At 39.3% G+C, this 23,576-nt stretch overlaps 2 protein-coding genes across 11 annotated transcripts in view; one reads left to right on the top strand and one right to left on the bottom strand.

Moving 5' to 3' along the window:
• Nucleotides 1-1,710: 1,710 nt before the first annotated feature.
• On the bottom strand, nt 1,711-10,773 carry LOC119780004 (ninjurin-1-like). Its single transcript, XM_038279889.1, has 3 exons — nt 10,393-10,773; nt 4,436-4,673; nt 1,711-2,113 (listed from the first exon to the last, which is right to left on the bottom strand). The coding sequence occupies exons 1-3, from the start codon at nt 10,447-10,449 to the stop codon at nt 1,959-1,961; spliced, it is 450 nt and encodes a 149-aa protein (XP_038135817.1). The 5' UTR covers nt 10,450-10,773; the 3' UTR covers nt 1,711-1,958.
• Nucleotides 10,774-19,832: 9,059 nt separating this feature from the next.
• wnk2 (WNK lysine deficient protein kinase 2) overlaps nt 19,833-23,576 on the top strand; it is a 46,129-nt gene continuing 42,385 nt past the window's right edge. For 4 of the 10 annotated variants that reach the window (XM_038279870.1, XM_038279868.1, XM_038279867.1 and 1 more), the window contains exon 1: nt 19,834-21,309. In XM_038279870.1, coding sequence (XP_038135798.1) covers nt 20,632-21,309 — 678 coding nt within the window. In that variant the 5' untranslated portion in view covers nt 19,834-20,631. Of the gene's footprint in view, nt 21,310-23,576 lie in introns of all 10 variants that reach the window. The other 6 variants (XM_038279873.1, XM_038279874.1, XM_038279872.1 and 3 more) reach the window with 2 other exon arrangements.

The raw sequence follows: 23,576 nt of genomic DNA, 5'->3' as shown, positions 1-23,576 counted from the left end.
CGGTCCACCCTTTGCAGCTAGAACAGCTTCAACTCTTCTGGGAAGGCTGTCCACAAGGTTTAGGAGTGTGTTTATGGGAATTTTTGACCATTCTTCCAGAAGCGCATTTGTGAGGTCGCACACTGATGTTGGACGAGAAGGCCTGGCTCTCAGTCTCCGCTCTAATTCATCCCAAAGGTGTTCTATCGGGTTGAGGTCAGGACTCTGTGCAGGCCAGTCAAGTTCATCCACACCAGACTCTGTCATCCATGTCTTTATGGACCTTGCTTTGTGCACTGGTGCACAGTCATGTTGGAAGAGGAAGGGGCCAGCTCCAAACTGTTCCCACAAAGTTGGGAGCATGGAATTGTCCAAAATGTCTTGGTATGCTGAAGCATTCAGAGTTCCTTTCACTGAAACTAAGGGGCCAAGCCCAGCTCCTGAAAAACAACCTCACACCATAATCCCCCCTCCACCAAACTTTACACTTGGCACAATGCAGTCAGACAAGTACCGTTCTCCTGGCAACCGCCAAACCCAGACCCGTCCATCAGATTGCCAGATGGAGAAGCGCGATTCGTCACTCCAGAGAACGCGTCTCCACTGCTCTAGAGTCCAGTGGCGGCGTGCTTTACACCACCGCATCCGACGCTTTGCATTGCACTTGGTGATGTATGGCTTGGATGCAGCTGCTCGACCATGGAAACCCATTCCATGAAGCTCTCTGCGCACTGTTCTTGAGCTAATCTGAAGGCCACATGAAGTTTGGAGGTCTGTAGTGATTGACTCTGCAGAAAGTTGGCGACCTCTTCACACTATGCGCGTCAGCATCCGCTGACCCCGCTCCGTCAGTTTACGTGGCCTACCACTTCGTGGCTGAGTTGCTGTCGTTCCCAAACACTTCCATTTTCTTATAATACAGCTGACAGTTGACTGTGGAATATTTAGGAGCGAGGAAATTTCACGACTGGATTTGTTGCACAGGTGGCATCCTATCACAGTTCCACGCTGGAATTCACTGAGCTCCTGAGAGCGACCCATTCTTTCACAAATGTTTGTAAAAACAGTCTGCATGCCTAGGTGCTTGAATTTATACACCTGTGGCCATGGAAGTGATTGGAACACCTGATTCCAATAATTTGGATGGGTGAGCAAATACTTTTGGCAATATAGTGTATACCTCTAATTTTTATCAATTTGTTGCATTTATTGGCCAACTAATTTAAATTTCAAGCAATTATTTTGGCAACTGGTTATTTTTATGATTCATTATTTTATTCCTCTATGTTGTTTTTAATTATGGCAGGACTGGTCAACCATATTCCTCACCCACAAATGACAAAAAAAGATGAGGAAATAAGATCTGTTTAATTAGTTTCAATAAATGCAGTTTTTCAAGTAATTATTCTGTTTAAATATACCAGGAATATGGAGCATTTCCTGATTCAAGAATTACTTACATTTTGAGTAATAACTTCCTGCGTCACACATTACAAAGATTATTTAAGATATTGTGTATATGTATCTGAGAGTGAAATGTATGCATGTGTGAGGAGAATGTATGTATATGAGAGGAAAACATGTACGTAAGAGATAAAATATATGTATATGAGGGTTAAAATAAATGCATATCAAAGTGGCAGTGTGGTTTATGGCTGTACGGCCCCCAATTGTAATGCACCTTCCAGCCTGATTAAGAATTCAAGAAGTACTTTGTATTGGTTATATAGTCCATTAACAGACGGCATGCATACATAAAAAAAAAAACTTGATACAACAGTCACAGTGATTTTGTCTTAGATTGTGGTACTCTTGGTGGTTTATTGCACCCTTAACAAACTGGTGAGAAATTAACCATCCATTTTGTTCAGATCCCCATTTTAGAAAAAAAAACTCAGTCAAGGCTGATGATATGAAATGATTATCTAATCTGGTAAATTATATAAAAAAAGATATTGTCTTGATGAGCAGCAGTCATATCAATGTGATGGTAAAGGTCCCGATTCGGGTCGCTGGACACCGAAGGCTGTGATGAAGACGTTGACGACCACTATGACGAATACAAAAGCTGTGGCAAAATTCTCTAAGATGTCCAACTTGTAGTGCGTACTTTCGTCATTTAGATTCCACTTAACTGTGAAAAAAGCAGAAAAAAAAAACAAAAAACAATGTTTATAATGAGTAAGCACATTTCCCCACCAGAGGGCATGACACATTCTCAGTACATGCCTTTGAAGCAATCATTTTCTAAATTAAAGATTAACAACATCTAAACTCTTTCAGGGAATAATTATCTCACTCCTCCAGAGGTAGATCCCATGCCTCATTAGTCTGTGAATCCAACATATGGATCTGATTTAAGCAGATGACGAGCCTGTGTTTCTACCCATTTACTGCTCCTCTGTGATTCAATACATACAAAAGTAAACAGCTCTTTAAAATTGGAACCAGTTTACAGCAAAGGCGACCATTTCCTCTTTAATTTTTCTAAAAACATTCTCACCCCCAACACAGTATATTTTTCTGTTACTGTAAGATAAGGGAAGAGCTAGAGAGAAGGAGGGGTCCACAGCCGTCTAAAGACACCAAAAGTTTGACCTCCATTTCTACTGTTTCACTCAGTAGTATATTAGTAAAAATGTTGTTTTGTTTATTAGATGCTGTTCTCCATGTTTTAAAATCATAATATAAATACCTGCATTTTAAATTTAGACATGTTTACTAATCAATTAATTTCATTTAGGATTGACCTATATTTTTTTCTTTAAAGGGACACTATGCAACATTTTTCAGTTAATTAATGTGTTCCATAACGTTATGGATGACTAAATGAGTCATTTCAGGTTGAACAAAGGTATTCTCGGCCGCCCTGGTGGTCTGTGGGGGAAATACTTCACTTGCAACTGCAGGAGCACCGACCCGCACCCACAGGCTCAGAAGTCTCGTGAGAGTCAGTCTTGCTTTACGGCGAGAACTGCTACATCCCCCAGTTAAAAGCATTCTCGTTGCTAACACAGTGGCAATCTTTGTGCAGTTATGCTACGTTCACGCAGCAAAAGCAGCAAAATTGCGTCTGCTGCTTCATTTTTACTGCTTGTACCAGTTTAGTTCTGACGCGTGGCTGAAGCAGCTTTGCTGCTCTGGCTGCCCGGTGCAAAAGTGGCTCTGACGCGCGTTGGGCGGAGCTTCACTATCCTTTCTCTGCCTTGCAGCTATATTTGCTGTGATCAGTGGGAATAAAGTAGTTTTAATATGTGTTTAAGTGAGAAAATACACCTGAAAACGTAATCAGTGCAGTCAGTTCATTCAGATTATTATCCTGCCTTCCATATTTTTTTTCTGTCGGAGCCGCTCAGACCCCCACATACCAGCGGGGCGCCGACAGTATGGATCCCTTCATCAGCAGCTGTTCACCGCGGCAGCTGGTAGGTGTTTTTCATCTAAATAATCCAAACTGCATATTCTGCCGGCAGATTTCTGCATTTTAAGTTAATTAAGGCGTCAATAAACTGTTTAAGAGGAGAGATCATCAGCGCTGTGTCTCTCTCCCTGCGTTAAACGCGCCCGATGCGCTGCTTCAGCTGCTCAGACATGCTGCGCCTGGTGCTCAAAACGCGCCGCGGGACCTTTTGCTGCGCCTTGACGCGCGTCAACCATTGACTTTGCATGTAAACTCGCTGCTTCTGTCGCGCCAGCTACGTCCAGTGTGAACGCAGCATTAGTCATTCGCTGCTAAGCTCAAAACAACCGCGCCTGGCTTGACGGAGAAACCAGGAGAACAGCTGAGCATATTTACGACAGTGCACTTTTACTTTCGCCCTCTGGAGGGAGCCTCACTGGAAAATCAACACCGGTTGCAAAGTGTACCTTTAAGAATAATAGTTGCTTATGTTTTAAATAAAGCAAATAAATACTGGAATACATTGTTCCTGTGAATCATGTGAGCCATTAAACTCCTGCTATTTTTAGCCAAGTTTATCATACTGTGAAAGTCTTACTGATGCTCAATGGTGAAATAAATGTACTTCCTAATTTTGGTTTTGTTTTCTCTGGAAGAATGCCCCTCTGGTTTTGAAGTGAGGTTCTTAATTAAGTTGTTAATAAGTAACAACGGTTCCAGAAAATGTATTGAATTTGCAAAAAGTTAGGCTTCTGCTTTTGTCCTCCTCTTAACTGCCTAAAACACACGGTGCAATTTTGAAGTTGCCGATTTAAAGATTTCAGTTTATAATACGTCAGATGATTTTTACTGATATTTAATTTGGTTTGTTTAATCAAAAATAGTTTAACAGTGAAAAAGAAAGTAAAAAACATACAAAATCTTTAAAAAGTAAATGTATTTCTCAGAGAGCTTTGAGTTAACTTTAATTTAAATATTGCATATGCTGAATCTTCAAATGATATGGGTCATATCTACTGATAGTATTGTTTTTATGGAAATGAATCCCCATATTACCTATAAAGATGAGCATAACTCCCACCAGAACCTGTAAGATGAGGGAGATGCTGATGAGTGTGACGAGGGGAACGTAGAAACTGGTTGTGGGTCCATGCTCCAGGACAGCCTTCAGCTGAGAGGCGTTTGCCATCAGCAGAGCTACGTCCAGCATGCTCTCTGCCGCACTTTTTTTGTTGGCATAATGGTTCATGTTAAGGGGTCTGTGCCGCCTCCTGCTGCCTGGCTGCAGGGAATCCTGAAAAGGAAAGCAAACCCTGACTTCAGTTTTTTTATTTACTTTTTGCATTAATTTCAGCCGATCATTTATGATGGTTTCAAATCAGTCTTACCAGAAACAAATACTTCACCCATAATCCACTGCTATAGTTTAACTTCCCTCAAACCCAAATAAATTACTTAATCTAGAAGAATTTGTGACACCGTGTCAGAAATTCACATCTATTCAAAACCAGCGTATCTTTTTTGCAGGAAAAATAATATTGGTGAGTTTAAGAAATGTATGAGTCCCAAAACAACTAATATTAAAAAAAATGCATTAAAATATATTAGCTAAGTAACAACTTCATTTTTTTTATTTTATTTATTTCTATGATAAACACCTTAAATGGCTCAGTCATCAAGACCTCAATTTTTTTCAGAAGTTTAATATGAAACCAGGACAAACCCTTTAGAAAATTCAGGTCAGATAAGTGCAGCTGTAAAGGTTTTTTTTTTTTTTTTCCAGATTTGAGTAATTCTTGAAGTTTTGGTTTTGCTGAATACCACGTTTATGACATAGAAGGTTTTGAACTTCAATAACAGTAGTAGTATTAAATTCAATAACAGGTCAAATAGAAAGTCCTGGTTCTGCTTGACCTACTTGTTCCTCTTTTTGCACATGTGGCAATCTGAAGTTTCGGGTGGGGTGTGTTTGTGTGTGTGTGGGGGTTGCATTGGAGGTTGCGGATGTGGTGTGATGTACAGGGGTATGATAACTTTTTTTTTCTGTGCAGAGTGAGTACACAGCAACATACATACACCTGTGGTCCCTTGACAGGCTAAGCAGGACTGACCTTCTTGTAAATGTATTAAAGAAATGTTCACAACTTTCTTTTTGAAACTTTCTAAATACGATTTTACACAATTGATTGATATCTTAATAATGCTTTGGAATTGGCCAATGGTGGCTTTACTGGCCTCATTGGTTATCTGCAGTGGTATTTCTCAAACCTTTCAATTCTCGGCCGGCAAACAGAGATTTTTGAGGACACTGAGAAGTGACCAGCAATCCAGCTCAACTAAGACACCAACAGCACACGCGCTATGAAAAAAAAACGTAAGAGTGCGGCAGTTCTGTATTTAGGTCACAGGTGGCAGTATCAGTAGAAAACTATGCCTCTTTATAGTTATTAGTTTTATTTCTTTCAACATCTTTAACATATAATATATTTTAAACCTAATTCACTGAACAAAAAGTATACCGTTTAATTCAAGTAAAACACATGAGTTTACCTGTTGACAGAAAATGGTCAAAGTAAATACAAAGAAAACAGAAAAGTAAATAGCAATGAAAGCATTACATGTATGTCTAATATAGTAAGAGGAAATTTGCCTGAATCCATCCATCCATCTTCTGTCACTTTGTTTTTGCTTTTTTCCCAAGCGGGGTCGCGAGGGGTGCTGGTGCCTATCTCCATCTGTCTACGGGCGAGAGGCGGGGTACACCCTGGACAGGTCACCAACTGATTCCAGAGCCACAAAGTGACAAACAGGACAAACAACCATTCACGCGCACACTCACATCTAAGGAGAATTTAGAGAAGCCAATCAACCTGACAGTCGTGTTTTTGGACTGTGGGAGGAAGCAGGAATACCCAGAGAGAGCCCATGAATGCTCAGGGAAAACAAGAAAACTTCTTGCAGAAGACCCCAGGCCAGGAACCAAACCCAGAACCTTCTAGCTGTAAGGCAGCCGTGCTACCCTCTGCACCACTCCATGGATTACCTGAATCCTTTTACTACAATACACGATTAAATAGATAAATGAGTACGCAGATGGCTTGACCTGTCATGATCTTGGCTCTGATGACTGGCTTAATTACTCATTTCATTCACCTGTCTAACTCTGCCCAGATTATTCTCGAACCTGTGGTGAAAGTTTTATAATGTACCTGAATGTGTTCTGATTTCCTGATCCTGACCCGTTCTGCCTTTTGACCTCTGAGCCTGCCTGTTCCTGTTCTGGTCCGTTTGCCTGATCGGTCTTCAGACTCCTGCTGAAGATTCTGCCTGTTGACGACCCTGGATCTGCTTCCTGACACCGACCTGGGTTTCCCTTTGGATCTCTGATCTTCTGACCCAGACTCTGTGTCGTAGGTGGACACAGCCAAATAGCTTTGAACCACACCTCCACGAAAGCCAACCACCATCGAAAGTTAATCTTAAAAGGCTGCTGGTCTGCAACTCATCTGCTACCTAGTGCGCAGGCGGCAGATGCGCTGTGTGACTTTATTCAGATGACCCCGTTTCAGCTCATTCAGTCCACTGGATCTCCCCATAAAGTTCAGCAGTCTACAGACTGACCAACTTCTTCTATCTCCACACCACCACCAGTTTCAGGCCTGGGGGCGCTATTTTTCCTGCCGAGGTCTGAAAAACTCTTAAAGAAAATTAAATAGAAGTGTCCTTAACCCTCAGGTTTGAAGAAAACATATTTTGTAGAGGAAAAAAACATCAGTTGAAGAAAAGTTTGTACATGGAAATGTATGTATTTAAATAAAATGCCTCTTGTGATGGAGTACAGGTGCTGGTCATAAAATTAGAATATCATGAAAAAGTAGATTGATTTCAGTAATTCCATTTAAAAAGTGAAACTTGTATATTATATTCATACATTACATACAAACTCATATATTTCAGATGTTTATTTTGTTTAATTTTGATGATTACAAATGACAACAAATGAAAATCTCAAATTCATCATATCAGAAAATTAGAATATTACTGAAGACCAATAAAAACAGAGGATTTATAGAAATGTTGGCCAACTGAAAAGTATGAACATGAAAAGTATGAGCATGTACAGCACTCAGTATTTAGTTGGGCCTCCTTTGGCCTGTATTACTGCAGCAATGCGGCGTGGCATGGAGTCGATCAGTCTGTGGCACTGCTCAGGTGTTATGATAGCCCAGGTTGCTCTAATAGTGGCTTTTAGCTCTTCTGAATTGTTGGGTCTGGTGTATTGCATCTTCTTCTTCACAATACCCCATAGATTTTCTATGGGGTTAAGGTCAGGAGAGTTTGCTGGCCAATTAAGAACAGGGATACCATGGTCCTTCAACCAGGTACTGGTAGCTTTGGCACTGTGTGCAGGTGCCAAGTCCTGTTGGAAAATGAAATCTGCATCTCCAAAAAGTTGGTCAGCTGCAGGAAGCATGAAGTGCTCTAAAACTTCCTGGTATGTGGCTGCGTTGACCCTGGACCTCAGAAAACACAATGGACCAACACCAGCAGATGACATGGCACCCCAAACCATCACTGACTGTGGAAACTTTACACTGGACTTCAAGCAACGTGGATGAAGTGCCTCTCTTCTTTTCCTTCAGACTCTGGGACCTTGATTTCCAAAGGAAATGCAAAATTTACTTTCATCAGAGAACATGACTTTGGACCACTCACCAGCAGTCCAGTCCTGTTTCTCTTTAGCCCAGGCAAGACGCTTCTGACGCTGTCTGTGGTTCAAGAGTGGCTTGACACAAGGAATGCGACAGCAGAAACCCATGTCTTTCATACGTCTGTGTGTGGTGGTTCTTGAAGCACTCACTCCAGCTGCAGTCCACTCTTTGTGAATCTCCCCCACATTTTTGAATGGGTTTTGTTTCACAATCCTCTCCAGGGTGCGGTTATCTCTCTTGCTTGTACACTTTTTTCGACCACATCTTTTCCTTCCCTTCGCCTCTCTATTAATGTGCTTGGACACTGAGCTCTGTGAACAGCCAGCCTCTTTAGCGATGACCTTTTGTGTCTTGCCCTCCTTGTGCAAGGTGTCGATGGTCGTCTTTTGGACAACTGTCAAGTCAGCAGTCTTCCCCATGATTGTGTAGCCTATAGAACTAGACTGAAAGACCATTTAAAGGCTTTTGCAGGTGGTTTGAGTTAATTAGCTGATTAGAGTGTGGCACCAGGGGCCATCAATTTTGAACCTTTTCACAATATTCTAATTTTCTGATATGATGAATTTGAGATTTTCATTTGTTGTCATTTGTAATCATCAAAATTAAACAAAATAAACATCTGAAATATATGAGTTTGTATGTAATGTATGAATATAATATACAAGTTTCACTTTTTAAATGGAATTACTGAAATCAATCTACTTTTTCATGATATTCTAATTTTATGACCAGCACCTGTAGTGAAAATTGTCTATTTGATTGTAAGCAGGGGTGTTTTTGTGCATATGTCATCTTCTTACGAAAAGATCACATACACACAAAAATGAAAAAAAGGAAGGACAAAGGAAAGATGCCAACATTTAAGACGTTTACATATATTATTATATATATTATTACATAATATGTAATAAGATATTGAAAAAAAAAAGTCTCCATACTAATCCAAAACTCAAAAAATCTTAAAAGACTTATAATTTACTCCTACAACTCTGACTGGAATGCACTAATTCAGGTATCAGTCAGGACTGTCTCCACTCTCCCTCCCGCCTCATAAAAATGTACCCTTTACTAACATCTCCATCAATAAAATATGCTAAACAAAAATGAGTTCCTTTTGAGAAGAAAAATCTTTATAATGGAAAAGAAAAACTTAAAAGTCTCTTAAAAAGTGACCTCATTTTTTTGGACAACATCAAAGGTCAAGCTGCTAAAATCAGATATGAATGTGTGCCCTGGTTATAGGTTTCTAAAACTGTTAGATGAGTTAAATTGAGGTATTCATGTTTAGAGAGAAATAGGTCCGAACACATATACAGACTTAAAGTTTTCTCATTTTTTTTTTATAGTTGCCCGTTCATATTTGATCCTAATATACTATAGATGTTTTTCTGTCTAAAAAGTTTAAGTGGCCTGAAAAATCTTACAAGGTCAGAAGTGTAAGTTTCAATTTGAGATATATATTATTTTGATTCACAACATTTTCAATTTTGGTAAAAGAAAATAAACAAAATGGTAAATATTTAGGTTTTAAGACTTTATCCTAGTTCTCACGGTCTTTCATGTTCTTTTTCTTGTATCCATCTTTATGGCTCTTTCCTTGTCTCTTAAAATCCCACCTTTTGGGTCCATCTTTCCTTTCTTTTTGCTTCTAATTTGTTCAAAATTTTTTGTGGAAATTTGTGTAACTATTTTAGAGAAAACCCTAACATTTTATATCTAAGATAAAATGAGTGGGGGGGGAACTGATCTGATAAATATGCTTCAAATTAGACTATTTGAAGCAGTTTGCAGTTAAAGTAGGGAACATGAAATAAAGTGGAGTTACGCACAGCTCCACAGTTAGGATTAGTTTACAGACATTTAGAACAGAGATGTTATTATCGAAAGTCACGTTCTTTTAGATTTGGGTCACTGGTCCTGCAAACACAATGTCCTTTCTCATCTGTCACTGGGTGTAAAATGACCCAACAGAGCGGAAAAAGAAGGTTGGTCCCCTTAGAAAAATAACAAAAATACACTTTGAAACGTTTATACACGATTGCCACAAAGTAATTCAAGATTTCCTTAAATTTTACTTTACAATTTGATGAGTTAATTCAAAAAACTTAATTTTTTTCTGACATTATGACTGTGTTTATGAAGGAGAAAACACTCCCAGCGTCACATTTTCTCTCCTCAGTCCTCATAAACCGTTTCTTCCTGTGAGGATCGGCGGTTCACTGAGCAGGATTCAGCTGCAGATGAACATGAGAGAAGCGAACATGGAAATATGTCCAGCCCTGTAACAACAGTCAGCCTTACCTCCGCAGGGTCGCCTCGGGTAGCAGCCCCGTTCATTGGTATATCTTCATTAGCCATGTCTTATCTTTGGGTCCTGGAAGAAAACGCCGGTGATGTAGCTTTAAGTGTGTTTAGGGTGGACCACTGGCACCAGTGCGTTCTGGCAGTAAGTATAGGTGGGACTATTTATAAAGTGGCCGGCGCCGCTGCTTTGAGGAAGATGGGAGAGTAGCGTTGATTACTGCGCCTCTCTAACACCCTGGCGGGGGCTGTAATGCTGACCAACAGACCCGACGACTTCCCGGTTGGACTCCCGTTTCAGAAACAGTCCCACATAAAATGTTGATGTAATCCTTCAGAGGACGGGCAAAACCCGAATTTCTCATCTGGACATTTAGAAGATCATTTTATTCATTTTAGCTTTTTGCTGACATCTAGCGTTACAATATTGACAGTACACCCAGATATATTTAATTTACAATGAAGGGCGTATTCAAACCTATTTATATATTACACAGATCGCACATCTGATAATATTGTTTGGATAATTATAATTGAAGATGTGTGTTTTTTACACCCCGGTATGGACTACCTGTTGCGCGTCCATATAATTAGGACAGTTCCTCTGTCCAGTAGCGTAACGACTCAATAATAGGCCCGTAAGCCACATTATCTGGGTGGCCCTATATGAAGTACAACACTCTGGATTACCCATAATTCCAAGTTGTAGTGTAAAAAATAAAATACTCAAATACATTGTACTTTTATGATCTTTATTGTGGTTTGAAACATATTATATGAATGTATTTTTTTTTTTTTACCAACCATCTAATGAACTACACAGTTAATTAGCATAGTAATTAAAAGTACCACTGTCTGCTCTGCTATTGGTGTCGCGTTTAAACGGCTCACCATCATGTTGAAATCTGGCATGTCTAGGGGTATAAATATGGTCCGGTCAGAAGTGAAAATCAGGTGGGTTTTAAGAGGTATTTTTCACACCATTACAGTCCATAATTGCGAAGGGGGCCTACCAGATGTCAATGACGGGGCCCCTAAGAGGTCGGGAGCCCATTGGCAACTGCAGTCTCTGCTTAGGCTAACGATATTTATGCCATTGCCTTAGGCTAACGATATTTATGCCATTGCCTCTGTCTGGATATACAGTTATAATCTTCATTTTGTAGAAAGATGCGGTGTCCTTCAGCTAAGAACAAAGTGTAATATTTTGATAATGTGTCTTATTTAAAATACGATGATGTGGCAGACTGGAGATTTATAAAATGTATTTTTAACTATTAATCTTCCTGTGAGGTGAGCAGCTACCTTCTGTATATTTTAAGCAATTTCTCTGATCTGAGTAAGATTACAATTTCTATTAGAAACTGCCATCATGTCTCCTGGTTATTTAATACATATAAATTGTGAAATGTTATTTAAAGAGTTTGTCCCGAGTGACCTCTTTTCAGGAAAAAGAACCCTAAAGATAGAGCATCAGGGTGCATACACAGAGCCAATCTTTAACATTATGTACAGCTATTGCAAAAATATATATTTAATTTTATTCAATTTAAAAAAGGGCATGCTTTATTGATCTCAAAGGGAAATCAAATATTACTCACATGGTTCTTTTTTCACAGCTGTTAATGTCGTGATCTGGCCTGTTTGCTCTCCTTTAATAAGTAATTCCTCTCACCTGCCCTCTTCCCTCCCTGCCTCATTATAATTTATTCCTCTCACCTGTTTCCTCTAGTTTATATTCAGTTCAGCCTGAGCATTCACTGCCAGATCATTGCTTGTCTTTTTGTTAGTCTGTCTGTTCACTTTGATTTTTTGGTTCATGTCCTGGATCCTAGCTGCCAGTGGAAAGAGGGCTTTAGTGTTTGTTTCGTCTCCTGAGTGTCCACTGTTCCTCCCCGCGGAGTCCTCTGGGTTTTTGGCTCATTATGGGGGGAGGTTCAGTTTTTATCAAAGTAAGCCTGGCTCCAAGGGAGGAGACCAGTTTAAAGTCTGCTTCAAGTTCCGGTTCCTACGTCCTGTCTCGGCTACCCTCTTCCACTGTACCTGCCTGTTTGCACTTGATCCTGTCTGCTCCTGTGCGTGACCACCTGGTCATGCTTCTGGTCCCAGTAAGACTCTGAACCCTCCTGGAAGCCTGTGGATGCATGGAAGTCTGGATCCTGCCACCTGTCTCTGTTCCTGCCTGATCTGGATCCTGCCTGTTTGTGTCTGTTCCTGTCTGTACTGGATCCCTCAGCAGATCAGCTTCCACCATAACCTCTGGGACTGCAGCACTGGGGACAATCGTGGTCTGGACTGTTAACCAGAGTGCCTGAGATTGGGCCTCATTTTTTAAGAATATTATTTGCAAAATCCTCTCCAGAGGTTCTAGATGAGTTCTTAGAACAGAGCCAGTCTTCTTTATTAGCTTTTTGAGCTTCTTTAAGTCATTCCCTATGATGCTGTTACCTTTTACTGATGAGGCAGAAGAGATCACTCTTTCCACAACCGACTTATAGGGGATATTACGCATCTCGCTGCACACACTGTGAATGTACTTTCTTAAGAAGTACATTCTGCTCTGTTCCTTCAGCTTCACAGTTGCATCACCAGTCCAGTCTGTTGTTCAGGTGAACACCCTCCACCTACTCCACTTCTTCTCTAATGCTGATAACCGAATTGGACTTTTCCTGTTTCTTCTGAAATCTACAATCATCTCCCTTATTTTGATGGCATTGAGGATCAGATGATTGTTTCCACACAATGCCACAAAGCGGTTCAGTAGCTCTCTGTACTCAGCTTCTTGTCCATCTTTGATGAACTTAATGACTGTAGAGTCAACCAAGTATATGTGCAGATTACAGGACTCTGTCTGGCACTGGAAGTCAGAGGTGTAGAGTCAAAAGGAATGGTGAGAGTACCGGCCCCTGTGGTGCTCCTGTGCCGCTGACTACTTGATTAGAAGGTTGAGCCTTCACTCTCAAAAACTGTTGTCTGTTTTTTAGAAAATAGATAGAAAATAAATTTAAAGAAAATACAGTATTTTAATATTATTGTCATTTTATGATACTTGACTGTTGAAGCCCTGGATTAGACAGTGGAGCAATAGAGTAGGTGACACACAACACAAGGAGGGTAGACCCCAGTTTGTGGATGGTTGGAAAAAGTGTGATGGTAATAAATGGAGCGAAGCAACTTGTAGAGAGTCTATCAAGGCATGCCATGCATAAGTTACTGCACAAACAGGCATATTACTTTTGTGGATCCTATTTTCATAGGTAAGTAAGTTTTGCATTTCATTTAGAGATCAAGATCCTAGAGGTGTGGCTACAGTTTACATCTACAAAAATACAGACCCCTGCCTTAATTACAATGGTATTACTGGAATTGGATTTTGACAATTATTTAATTTGAGAAGCACCTGCATCAGAATGGCTGAGCAGACCTGCTGAGTCCTGACCCAGTGATAAGGTGGAGCCTTCCTTAGGCTCATAATGGGTATTGAAAACAGAGAGACAGCAGAAAAAAAACAGTGCTAGGGACAAAGTTGAGCAAAATGCCCAGAAAAAGAGAGGTCTTAATGCTAACTAAAATGAATAGGACAACATCATGCAGGAGAAATCTACTTAAGCTGCAAAAAAGTCAATGAGTACACAGGAAAAGGAAAATGGAACAAAAAATGCAAAGTAACTCAAATTTTATGCAAAATAGCTGCTTGTATATACAAACGATAAAAACAGCCTAGTAAAAAGTCTAAAATATTGATCAAAAAGAAATGCAAAGTACCACTGTGCACAAGATGTGTTACCAGCACAATAAGAGAACAATATATGCCTTAAATGAGCAAATAAAAATCTCCAATACAAGTAGTAGTAATATAGTTTCCACGTCAAGATGGAATCTGATAAAGCAGCAAGCAGAAAACAAACAAAACAAGAGAGATAAAGTTAGATTTCAGAGAAACAGGAACAAGCTAAATCCTATTAGCATAATGGGGAAAGTAGTGGAGGTTGTGGTCGGACCTATTCCTCCATCATCTGCTGGCGTAACAACATCATATGAAATGACTTAAATAAACTTGGGCCAATTCACAAAAAATGATTCTTCATAGAATGAAGAACATTATAGAAAACAGTGAGCATCCTCTGCAGCAATCTGCTATCTGTCATGATGCGATCACCAACTGGGTCCTCACACTGAGGCTCTCCAGATCTGGTGCATAGAGATGGCCACAGAAGATCCTTCCTAACTACAACTATCATCATATAACAACTTATTGAAAAAAACTGAATGACTTACTTCAACATTTAATTTCCCTTTGGGATTAAAGGTATTTTAAACTGAATTAAGTATAATTATGGAAAGGCAGGAAATCATTTAAAATTAACTGGGCTTGAGGTTTATTACTTAACTGTTTGTTTTTGAAAGCTGATACCCTTCTTCTGTTATTTGTATCTGATTCACTTACAAATATAGAAAAAAATATTAAAATCAACTTCTGCCTCACCATTGTGCTATGTGTCTGAATGCAGGGTTGTTTTTGACAGCCATCGTAAATTTAGTCTTAATTTTAGTCCTCAGGATGAAAACTATATTTAGTTTTATTTGCATTTTGGTCATAATGATATGTGATAGTTTTAGTCGGTTTCAGTGGATTACAACTCAAAAAGGTTTTATCTAGTGTTAGTCATTTTTATGTTGCACTTCTTAAAACAGTTAACCTTTTCAATTTCAAATAACAACCAGATTCTTTACAAGACTGACAGCTCTTGCCTAGATACTACAATTGCTTGGTATAGAATGCTGCCAAACAGTTTATCATTGCTGTTAGGCAGAAAAATTTGATTAATAGAATTCAAATAAACATTTTTATGAATTAGAGCCTTACTTTATAAAAAAACGTGTCTCACAAAAGTTGTGAAAATAGCAGATCTAGTTCAACACATCATATTGGTTAAAATGCAGACAGACGAGCTGACAAAATGTGCAATAAAGGAATGGTTTTAGACAGACAAGGTTTCCATTCAAAAGAAAATACTTCCTGTTCTACTATGAATTATGACTTACACACATCAATAAAATCTTCATTGCTCCAAAAAAGAAACAAAAAACAAAGAACAAAAACATTATTCTTTCTGCTTTGGCAATTTTGTTTTGATATAAAAAAAATACAGAGAGCACGTACATATTTACCTTGTTATGCCATGGTAATCTGGACCTATTTTTAATAAAAATGTTAACTACAACATTGAAATATTTAAAATAAAAAAAGAAAATGTTTGAATGACAATACAAGGAAACATCTGCATCATATTTGAAAAGATGGAAACAAGAATTATGAGAAGAAATATTCAAAGATCTATGCAATGAAATATTTTATTTGGATATAATTTAGGGATTCCTTTTGCTAGAAATGAAAGATGGTTTAGCATCACCTCTTGTGAGCTGGAAGAAATAAAGTTTTTTAATTTTGTTGACAAGGGATTCTTTACACTTGGCAGAGGATGATCAGCCACATATAATTTATTAAGTAGTGAGGGCAGGAAGAGCCAAACAGCTGAGAGTGAACCATTAGTGTGGAGCGTAAAGTACAGACTCTGAGCTGCATGTGCGCAAAGATGCATTTCTGCACAAGTACAGCAGGGGGACCAGAGTTTGTCAGGGTTCTGCGAGCAGTACTACACAATTACGGGTTATTTTCTCCCCTGCCGCTGCTACCATGATCCAGCTGTGGTCATATAGAATGTGTACTGCTGTACTCCAGGTGGGCAGCGTTACCAAACATAAAAATGTATGGACTTGTTTCTCAGGATCCCCACTGGACAGAATATTTCTAATTTTTGCAATATTTCGCAGACGAAAGAAGGAAATTGTAGAAACCTCTTTGATATGGGATTTAAAGGACAGGTCCTTATAAAACATAATACCAAGATTTTTTACTTTATAATCTGAGATCAATTTAATCCCAATCCAAATGAAGTGACTGACTAATCATCTTCTTTTTTCAAACACTGTGGTCCTAAGACTAAAACTTCTGTTTTGTCTGCATTCAGAAGCAGAAAGTTAAGAGTCATGCAGGTTTTTATATCTTCAGACATGCCTGGAGTCTATGTAATGGGTTAGCTTCATCTGGATTTATAGACAGATATATCTAAGTATCATTGGCATAACAGTGGGAAAAAATCCAATGCTATCTAATAATTCTACCAATTGGGAGCAGAAATATAGTAAAGGGAATTGGCACTGATCATTAATGTGAACAAACTGAAATCTGTCAGATAGATACGATTTAAACCAGTCTAGGGATGTTCCTTTAAATCCTACAAAATTTTCAAGTCTTTCTATAAGAATATTGTGATCAACAGTATCAAAAACAGCACTGAGATCCAGCAAGACAAATACAGATGCAAGTCCATCGAGGCCATGAGAATATTACTGGTGACTTTGACCAGAGCTGTTTCAGTGCTATAATGAGCTCTACAACCAGATTTAAACTCTGTTCCTTATGGTTTAAATGGTTACACACTTGTCTGGCAACTACTTTCTGAAGAGTTTTAGATAAGAAAGGAAGATTGGATATACTGTAGGTCTATAATTGACAAAGTCATCTTGGTCGTCTGGTTTAAGTTAAGGTTTAATTACAGTTAAAAGCCTGAGATACATAGCCCAATAACAAGGATATATTAATCACATCTTAAGTGGAGGAGGAAATCAGAGGGAATACTTCCTTAATTAACATGGTTGGAACTGGCTCTAGCATACAAGTTGAAGGCTTTATGGCTGCTAAATACATAAACCTGCAAGTTAATGCATTTTAAGTAAATAAGATATATTAAAATAATGAATATGCATCATGTAAGGTTTATTTATAGTTTTGAATTAAAATTATCTTTAAAAAAGTAAATGGGAATTTTGAAGTTATATCTTTAAATTTGGGTGAAATTTTTTGAGTGTTTCTCATTCTGAAAAGAGGGGTTAACCCTGGCTTATTTAGATTGTTGAAGGTTATAATCAAATCATCTTTTAAATTTTAGTTTTAAGGTTAAATTCCCGTTTCCCAGACAGTCAAAAGAGCTGTGAAATTAAATTTTTAATTTACGAATCTTACTATCTAAATATTTTGGGTTGCACTGGATTGTAAAGAAATTGAACCATAAAAATACAACAGTTTTTATTTTCAATCAAATTCACGCTGCTGCTCAAACTCCTGGTTTAGGAAATCCCAGTACACTCACAATATTTTACCCAAATTTGAAGATGCATGTAATTTTATTAAAAACTGTCATAAATTTTTTTTAATAAGTTTAACAATAACATTAACAATAACATGTAAGGTTTTTACATGCCCATTTGTATAATGATGCATATTTATTTGAAATTCAGCAATAGGTTTATGTATTTACTTATTAATAAAGTATAGGCTACTTACCCAAACTGTATGCCAATGATATATTTATTTCAAATACACAAAGTCTATTGTTTGAGTGTCCTAAATGTACCCTGAGTATTATGCAACTTAAACAATAAATCTTATGTATTTGAGATAAAGTCACTCAGTAGATTCCATTTTAGTAAGTATAATTTCATATACACAACCCTGATTATTATGTATTTTAAATAAATAGGTTACATTAAATAATAACTGTGTAAGTTTTATTTAATAGGTATCTGTTAAAGTTATCAAAAAACTCATGGGAATATGTTTTGTAAAAAAAACATTACGGAAAAATAAAAATGTTGGGTGAATTATTTCTCTAGCAGAGGCGTAGCCAGAAAATTTTTATAAGGGTGGCCAGGCAGTAACAAATGTACACTGAGGGGTGGCCGAAAGTGGATAGGCGCCAGAACCTCAGTGTCAATCTACACTGTTCCAACAGGAAAATGAATGAGCACAACATCAATATTTTCTAAATAAAAACAAACTATACTTTACTACAAACTTTGCTAACTAATAGACGCATATACATTTAGACATCTGTGCTTAGATAAAAGTATAGTATATAGTATATATAATATAGTATATATAGTATAGTGGATAATATTCTTTCAGGTTTGAGTTTACCAATAATTATTCTGCATAAAAGTACTAATATCTACAGAAATTGATTATTTAATATGTTTTAATTAAAATAGTTATTATTTTATGATTTCACTGAAGACTCCTAGGCAACTTGCACATTATTTACTCTGCACCTCATATAACACAAAATGTTGTTCTGAAAAGGGCAGGAATTCTGTACTTATCATCTTTAATGTTAGTATATCAATGTGCATAATCAACAACAGTCTTATTGTTGTCAAGTAATTGTTACTATATGAAAAAATTAAAATGTTTCGAATTTTGCACTTGAGAGTGTTATGCTGCGTTCACACCGGGGGCAGCTGGCGCGACAGAAGCAGCGAGTTTACATGCAAAGTCAATGGTTGACGCGCGTCAAGGCGCAGCAAAAGGTCCCGCGGCGCGTTTCGAGCAGCAAGCGCAGCGCGTCTGAGCAGCTGAAGCAGCGCGTCGGGCGCGTTTTGGCATCTGACGCGCGTGACGCGCCGCAAACGCGTTGCTGCTCGAGATGGAAAAATTGAATTTTTGCTGCTCGACGCGCCGCGTCAACCAATCAGAGAAGCTGATCTGGGAGCTGGCTGGGAGAGAGACACAGCGCTGATGACACAGACCGCTCTGATCACTTCTCTTAAACAGTTTATTAACGCATAATTAACTTAAAATATATACATCTGCCGGCAGAATATGTTGGCTTTTATTATCCTGGTGCCTGCAGATCGGATTATTTAGATGAAAAACACCTACCAGCCGCCGCGGTAAACCGCGAGGAGGCGACCCGCCAGAGGCTGCTGATGAATGGATTCCTTCTGTCGGCGCACTGTCGGTATGTGGGGGTCTGAGCGGCTCCGACAGAAATAATATTGGGAGGCAGGATCGTAATCTGGATGAACTGACTGCACTGATGAAGTTTTCAGGTGTATTTTCTCACTTAAAAACATATTAAAACTACTTTATTCCCACTGATCACAGCAAATATAGCTGCAAGGCAGAGAAAGGATAGTGAAGCTCCGCCCAACGCGCGTCAGAGCCACTTTTGGACCGCGCAGGCAGAGCAGCAAAGCTGCTTCAGCCGCGCGTCAGAACTAACTGGTACAAGCAGCAAAAATGAAGCAGCAGACGCGATTTTGCTGCTTTTGCAGCGTCCGGTCTGAACGTAGCATTACTGCTGCTTCCATCTGTATTAGAGGGGGGGGAAATGGTAGGGGTCGCCACAGATTGGCTAAGGGTGCGGCTATGGCCACCCCGGCCCCCCATCTAGCTTCGCCCCTGACTGTTGGGACGTAACAAAATGCCAAAATCCATGAAACTGAATACCATATTATCCATAGTCAATGTCGTCCATTTTTGGCCTTTAAATGATCCTCCCTTTGGTCTGTTGCGTCATGAGGAGGGCGGACATCAGTGGAGCGGTCCATGCGGACTGTCTCAGGAAGGGTGCTGCCCAAAGCGTGCCGAGTTATTGGATACGCGTTGTTGCTAGGGGCGTGGGTTGCGTTGTGCCACTGATTCTTTTCCAAACCCCCAAAGAAAGGAAACGATAAAGGGGGAGGAACCTGGAAACGCAGGGCTGGCATCATCCAGAGATGCGCCGACAGCTGTCTGATCCGACCTATGCCGCAGTGAGCATAATCTGATAAGCGCTTCTGTCCAAACCTGACTCTGCTGCAGGACGGAACTGAGTGAAGACTGAAAGTGAGTGCGCACAGATTTAATGAAAAACGATGCTCAGCAATCACTTGTCGGAGCTGAATCACGCCAGCTGCTGATTCCTCTGAGTCAGGCTGAGGAAAGGGAGGACTGACCGCTGCGCACTTTCTCTGTCCCATGATGAGGAGCGGCTGGTGCGCGGCACAGATTCCCCATCCCGGCCTGTAGGCCGCAGAGGATTTATCTGACCGACACATTTTGGTTTAATGCGATGTGGATGAAACTCATTCAGTAAACTCCGACTGGCGATGACATCAGACTGAAGTATTGCAGTGGGACGTTACGGGGCAGCGTGGGGTGGCGTATGGAAATGCCTGCGTGCTCGGAGCTCAACGTTTTAAGGGGAACCAGCCACGTCCTAAACATTCATGAAATCCAAGGCATCGGGCCATTCATCCTAAGCTGAGCTGGCGAACTGCGTCATTAGAAGTGCAGGTCGGCTGCAGACTCACCAGCATGCTGCTGCAGCCATCCCTGCACCATGTCGCCGGTAAATGTCTGACATTCTAACAGGGATGAATTCAGCTGACATTTCCGGCAAAGATCCGCCTCTAGGATCCACGTTTTCATCAGCTCCTAACCTGGACTCGGATATTAACGCTAACGCCTGCAGGCATGCGTGTGAGAATGGGATGGACCACAATGTCAACATCCAGAGCGCAGCGCTCCGCGGGGCCAGTGACCCCAGCTCCTACCCATCCACAGAGTACCAGGGGCTGGTGCGCCGCAGGTTTATCCGCCGAAACCTGTGGGTGTCGGACAACGATGAGCACCCCCTGGACACTTCCGAGCTCGTCAGCAACAGTCCGGTTCTCAGCATCGACCTGCGGACTATAGTTGACAGGAGTAGGACCCGGGCTCTGCTTCCAGAGACCTCCAACACAGAAACACAGGTGGGCCTGAAGGACGGCGCTACGGAAAGAGTGAGCGCAGATGAGGAGCGCAGAGACAGAGCTGAGATGGGGCCCAAGGCGGATGTGGGGCCATCGGATGTTACAGGTAAAGCAGGGAGCGATGAGAACGAAGAGGAGCCTGGGATGAAGGCTGTGTCCACCTCACCCGGTGGGCGCTTTCTGAAGTTCGACATTGAGCTGGGCAGAGGGTCCTTCAAGACCGTCTACAAGGGTCTGGACACGGACACCTGGGTGGAGGTGGCCTGGTGTGAACTGCAGGTGGGTTCAGTTAGGTCTCCACTCAAACTCTGGATCACTCAAACACATCTAGCTGATGGCCTCTTTGAAGCAGGGTTTACTTTTTTCAAAAACAGGGTAACTGATAAAGCCTCACTTGGGCTTCAGAAGGGTTTGAATATATTTAAGATATATATTTAAGTTTGCATACTCTTATACCACTCTCAACTATTATTAGCACATGCTGTAAAAGTTTAGTTTTTCTGAATTAATTGTTTATATATTGTTTTATAACACACTTCCCAAACCTGTGCACAGACATTTTGGGGGCAGGTGCTTAGGTTGGAAAAAGGACACCTTATACATTTCATGGAGTCGCCAACAGCCAAACAGGATCTGATGCTGACGTTAAACGATCTTCTGCCGTCCATAGGTAGCAATGCTACATTGGTGTCAATTGAATAAATAAAAAAATTCAAATCCACTAATATATAAATAATGCAAAGCCCAGGATTCCTGAATATCTTTCAGTTTATTGGGTATGTATGACAATTTGCAGATGAACTAAGATGTACATTTAAAATATGAAAAAAAAACATAACTCTATTATCTTAGTGCATAATATGTAGTAATCTTACTTTAAATTAAACAACTCTTATTCCCCGGCATAGCTTCTTATTTATAGAACATGTTGTTTTCAGAAAATTCTACATGTTTTTTCAGGTCATTTTTTTGCAATCCAAGATAAACACAGAAATAGAAAATGCACCTTAATCTACACGCCCAACTTTAACTGAATAGAACTTTATTAATGTTATTTTTACTGATTGTGATCATTTGGCCTTACGTTTGCTTTTAAATTAAATGTTTAACAGACAAAAGGTAACTTTTGTGCTGTATTTGTCGTAAAAAAGTCAAATAGTTGTCATTAGGGAGTCCCTGGCTGGGGCCATCACTACAAATCAATAATTATACCTATGAGATGCTTTAAATTACATTTTTTTTTTTAAATTTAATCAAAGGGTTTGATTTTAGACCATTCCTTGGTGCCTGGTAGAGACCATTAAAGATGTTATGCTATGAAGTAACCACTCTGTGAAGGAGGTAAAATACGCTTGTTTAGTTACTTAGTTACTTGTTTGAGGCATTGCTACACGTCTCATGGAGTAAAATTACAAAAATCTAGACTCTGGGTTTGATAGGCTTTTAAAGTCATGAATAGTATTTTGGTTCAAAGACTTTAAAAAGTAAAAAGACAAAAGAAAAATTTTAGGAGGGCACTTTTTTTTTTTAGAGGGGAAAAGGGCAGGTGCTCCAGCAAACCTAATGCTAACAGATTTTAGTTTAGTTATGCTACCTCGTTCTGAGTTTTTTGTGCAAAAGAAAATGTGAAAAATATATTTCCTCTCCTCAAAGTTTTTTTGTGACCGCTACAAAACAATAGACAAATTGCCAAGTCAGATTTGTATAATTAACTATAACACATAATGGGTCAATAGCAAGTAATATTTGAAGCAGCTCCAATCTGGCTCAATATAAAAGCAGCATAAGGAAGTTTAAGCAGCAATTTCTTCAATATTTCATTTTAACATAAAACAATATGTTACCAATCTTAATCTTATGGGAACATTTAGGAAATTTTGTATGGCATCAAATATTATTTTAGATTAGCTCAATGTCATTGTGTATTCCTAAATTTAATTAAGATAAAAAAGCTATATGAATCCCAAGAATGAATTCAATAAAACTATGACTAATATCTCCCATGTGCATTTTTTGCATGCTCATGGTTATCACATAAAAATGTTCCTTGAACATCTTGACTTTCTCTTCAACAGTGTTTAAAAAGATTTGAGGCATGAGTATAACCATTTTCCTCTAATAAATCTCATCTTGTCTCAGAGTTATTCTCATCGGCCTGGGGGCTCAGAGAACAAAAATCCCCATGGGAGAAGTTAACAAATGCACCCATGGAACCCAGATTTATTATTTTTTATGTTATCAGCCCTAAATTAATGTCTGTTACAAGATCTAATTGTTTAGCACACAATGATAATATCACAGTCAGGCAAAATACACTTTGAAATGTAGACAATTTCATTAGTTTATTTTTGTTATGTGGGAACTGTAACTCAAGCTCATGTGGATGCAGGATACACAATCTATGGTGTTAAAAAGGTAATACTTAACTAGATATGGACCTCTAAAACGGTAACTCTGCTTAAAGCTTTATAAACTACTTTTTTCTTCCTCTTCTTCGTGTTGTTATTGTAGCCATTGTTGCTGCTACTACTGCTGCTGTGTAAATT

This window comes from Cyprinodon tularosa, unplaced genomic scaffold (genome assembly GCF_016077235.1).
Source record: "Cyprinodon tularosa strain WSP-4 unplaced genomic scaffold, ASM1607723v1 ctg154, whole genome shotgun sequence".
NCBI lineage: Eukaryota > Metazoa > Chordata > Actinopteri > Cyprinodontiformes > Cyprinodontidae > Cyprinodon > Cyprinodon tularosa.
This window is presented reverse-complemented; position numbering and strand designations above follow the sequence as displayed.